Source organism: Ursus americanus, chromosome 24 (assembly GCF_024610735.1).
Source record: "Ursus americanus isolate L20-20 chromosome 24, mUrsAme1.1.p, whole genome shotgun sequence".
Taxonomy (NCBI): domain Eukaryota; kingdom Metazoa; phylum Chordata; class Mammalia; order Carnivora; family Ursidae; genus Ursus; species Ursus americanus.
The window spans coordinates 933,521-937,845 of NC_142150.1; the positions used below are offsets into that span (position 1 = coordinate 933,521).

At 35.4% G+C, this 4,325-nt stretch overlaps 1 protein-coding gene across 1 annotated transcript; it reads right to left on the reverse strand.

Moving 5' to 3' along the window:
* Positions 1 to 472: 472 nt before the first annotated feature.
* On the reverse strand, positions 473 to 1,426 carry LOC123791627 (olfactory receptor 6C2-like). Its single transcript, XM_045796472.2, has one exon. It carries the CDS (start codon positions 1,409 to 1,411, stop codon positions 473 to 475), a length of 939 nt encoding a protein of 312 aa, XP_045652428.2. The 5' UTR covers positions 1,412 to 1,426.
* Between the last annotated feature and the right edge of the window lie 2,899 nt (positions 1,427 to 4,325).

Below are 4,325 nucleotides of genomic sequence, written 5' to 3' on the forward strand. Positions count from 1 at the left end.
TTTATCACCAATGTGAAGCTTACAAAGTCATTTAAATCTGGCACCTGGCTAAGAGGTGGGGGAAAAAAAAGAATGGTGAATCACATATTAGGTGTTTTACAGGCCAGGTCAGGTCTAGAAATGGTGCACATCACTTCCACAGCCATTCTATTATGTATAACATAGGCTATATAGTCACACCTAACAGTGTACAAATATGGCAAAAAAAATGTGTTGTACTGTGTTTTCAGGGATAACAACCAACATATTTGGCAAACGTCAATTGCCGTTAGACACTAAGAGTAAATACCTGCAGATTTTAGTTTTAGTGGACAGTAAAAATGGAATAAGGTTCACAGTAAGCTGTTTAAAAAGAAAGTGAGAAAGTCCATATGACTGCAAAATAAGTGACAAAGACAAATACTATTAGAAGGTTCATGTTTTGTGCCTCTTCATCCTTCCTTTCAGTTGGATGCATTGACTCATTTCTCCTTTACATCTTTGAGAGCAATGCAATTTTTTTAATTGAGTCATGAAAAGCTTGCCTCACTTGCTTGTTTCTCAGTGTGTAAATAAAGGGATTCAACATGGGTGAGATAGAAGCAATAAGGAGTGAAATCCCTTTATTAATAGCTACTTCATCCTTGGCTGAAGGTTTGACATAAATGAAGATGCAGCCACCATACGTAATGGAAACAACGATCATGTGGGAGGAACAAGTGGAAAAGGCCTTTTTCCTTTGCTGGGCAGAGGGAAACCGTAGAATGGTCCCAATGATGTAAATGTAGGAAAGAGCTACACACGTGAGGGTGACGATGAAGGTCAACACAGCACAGACTATAACCATCTGTTCTATCAACCATGTGTCTGAGCAAGAGATCTTCAGGATAGGAGATGCGTCACAGCAAAAATGATCAATGATGTTTGAATCACAGAATTCCAGGCCCAAACCTAGACTCATTGGTGGGAGAATGATGATGAGTGCTGCTACCCAACAGAAGAGGATGAAGTTCCTGCAGACTGTGGGACTCATGATGATGGTGTAATGCAGGGGTTTGCAGATGGCCACATAGCGATCATAGGACATGGTGGCCAGGAGAAAAAATTCTGTTACTGCAAAGAGGTCTGTAAACAACAGTTGACTGGCACAAGCATTATAGGTAATGGACTTATCCCCAGATGATATGCTGTATAAGAATCTGGGGACACAAGCAGTTGTGAATGAAATTTCTAGGAAGGAGAAATTTTGGAGGAAAAGATACATCGGTGTTTTGAGGTGGGAATCAATCAGAGTGAGGGTGATGATGGTTAGGTTTCCGGACACACTCAACATGTAGGAAAGAAACAGAAAGATAAAAAGCAAAATTTTCAGTTGGGGGTCCTCTGTCAGTCCCAGCAAGATGAAAGTTGTTAGTGATGTTTGGTTTCTCATCCTTGACTACTGTTTTTTGCCCAGTGCTTGAAATGACGAGGAAGACTATATGATGAACTCCAAAGTCCTGGCCAGTGTGTAACCTCAAGAGAAGTCAATCTGAGATTCCTATACACTGGTTAGTTGAGAAGTGAGTGCACGTAACACATGACAATATTTGAATACCTCTCTTTGTCACACAAACTGAGTCTTCACATTTGAATATCACACACTTTTTATTGCTGCTTATAATAAATCTATAGCTTATGTATACTTGGTGTCAGTTCAATACATCATCTTATAAACATCACTGAAAAAAAATCCTCTCCATATATTGCTTTTGAATCAACAATTCTGCTCTCCCCAAATTTTCTGTCTGCAGACATGCTTGTTTGTAGCAGAGGACTTTTAAGAAAAACTAACAATGATCTTTGGCAAGATAATCCCAGTATTAAAGTTTACATGAGTATTAATTATTAAACAGGCAATGAATACTTATTGCATAGCTTATGCTGTGTCAGCTTATTTAGACTGTCTTCTTGGAAGTGTGTTTAAGACATTTTTAGTGGGGAAAAGAAAGACATTTTTATTGGCTCTATTTTCTTAAAGATTCATTTAAGTGTGTTAACAACCCAATTTTTTTTCAGGTTTTCACCATAGAAATTTTCCTTTAATGTACACATTTAACATTGTGATATTTACCTTTTGCTGTATTATCTTTCTACTTTTAGAATAGATTTTGATGATGTCTGGGGTATCCTTGTGCTAAGAATTTCTGCCCAGCTTGCAAGCTAACGTGTGGGATTGTATTTTCTCATTCAGTACTTTCTTCTAGATTTCTTCAGCAGTGAAAGCCCTAACATACTCTAACTAACTGCTACTGTTCTTGAGAACTTTCCCCCTCTTTTCCCATCTAAGGGTTCTCATTAAGAGTAGATTCTTGATATTAAAATTCTAAACTGAATTTCTGTTGTTTCTTTCTAAACACATTTGACAATGACATATCGCTCCTTGTATGTATTGCATAGCAATGTGTTGCATTCAACATTTATTACAGAGAAGTAAGGGAACATTACGAGTATATTTATAGAGTTGAAAGGCACATCCCTGTTTTTTTGTTTACTTTTGGCTAGTTTTCTTTCAGTTTGAAATATAATCAACCACCTTACTATAAATGACATTTAGCAATATCAGATTTAAGAGGTTTTAGCCATTTCTGAATTATACTTCCACATTTTCACTTAAATTTCACCTACATAGTAATTGTCTCCTCTGTCCTATTTACCATTTGTACATCAACTCCTCTGATTTTTGCACCATTTAAATTACTCTAGCCAAGGTCACCCACCACCAGCTTCCCTCTTGTTTCACTAATTAAACAAGATTCAGTCTTCATTTACTTCAAATTCTGTGGCATATGAGACTATAAACTGCTAACTTATGAAAGTCTTTGCAGCTTTGTTCCCAGTATTTGACTTTTCCTTGAATTTCTTCCTACTGATTTGTCTATTTTTTCATTCTCTTTCGTGGTTTTTCTTTTTCTAATCCCTATGGTTGTTTATGCATCTGAAATCCCTTCTCTAGAAAACACTTTCTTTCGCTCTTTCATAAATGAGGTGATTCTTATAAGTAAGGTGACTTCAAATAGGCTGGGAATTCACAAATTTATATCTGCAGGGAAAAATACATCTTACAGTATTCTGATTTCAACATTCAGCTTATTCAGCATCGAGATGGGACTTAGAGGGTTTGAATTTACACTATCCCTTTTTCCTTTCTGAGTGTCTTGGAACAATTTGCTTAACTTCTTTATATTGTGTGTGTTTTTTTTTCATGTACAAAATTCAGGTAAGAATAATATTTACATCTTAGGGTTATAATGATAAATTTAGATAATATAGATAAATATATAGAGGTGCATTTGGAATATCGTGAACACTCATTAACTACACTGAGCATTCTTATTTTGTTATCTTCTTATTTCTTTTTGAGAGTCCTGTAGATGTGCACATTTCAAGATTTTAAGTGTGCCTCTCACTATTGCATATCCTTTCTTGTCAACCCTAAGTCTCATATAAGGACATTCTTTATTGTTCCTTTTTCTTTACTCCCAATTCATCACTAGGTCTTGCCATTCTGGTTCTGTTCTTAATTTGTTACTTTTACTCTCGCACTCAAATTCTAATTTTATTCTGGATGTTTTTATCTCATAGCTAAAATATTGGAAAGGCATATTAACATACACTTAACATGTGTTGTTGCTTCTCCATTCAATATTTTAAAATCAATGCAATCAGAACCATTTTTTAAAAACCTCAGATGTGATTTGTCTCCCCTATGTGTTGTAGAAAAATGTTTCTGAACTGTTATTAACTGACATTCATCCCATCCTGGATGTTTCGTTAAAACTCTCGATCTATTTCTCAGTTACATGAAAGTTAATTCATTTTGGCTTTAAGTAGAATTGTGAGGAGTAGAAGAAGGAATATATTTATGGATTTTAAGTTTCAAATGCATCAAGCATTTAGATTAATGAAATATTTTCAGGCAATAAATATTTTATTCAGAGTAATGAGTAAGGAGAAGTCTTTCATCCTTAGAGAATTTATGAAATTTGTTTAGCAGGGGGTAAGAGAGGTGGAGGATAGTTTAGAGTATTTGATGATTCTGATTGAGATTTGTATGTTTGGGGCACTCTGCTATCTTCCAGTGATACGGAGCCAAAATAACAGAAGGAAAGAAAATGACATAGACTTCTGCAGTTTTTTTTTCTTGTAGAGATCGAAGAAGGAAAATAACAGGAAATAATTAGCTGCTCCCCCCCCCCAGTCCAAGAAAGAAAAGAATTTCTTATGGAAAAAATGAATTAGTTTGTTATATGAATGGTTTCACTTATTTCTAGCAATCTGAACCCAATAAGAAATCTGGAAGTGTG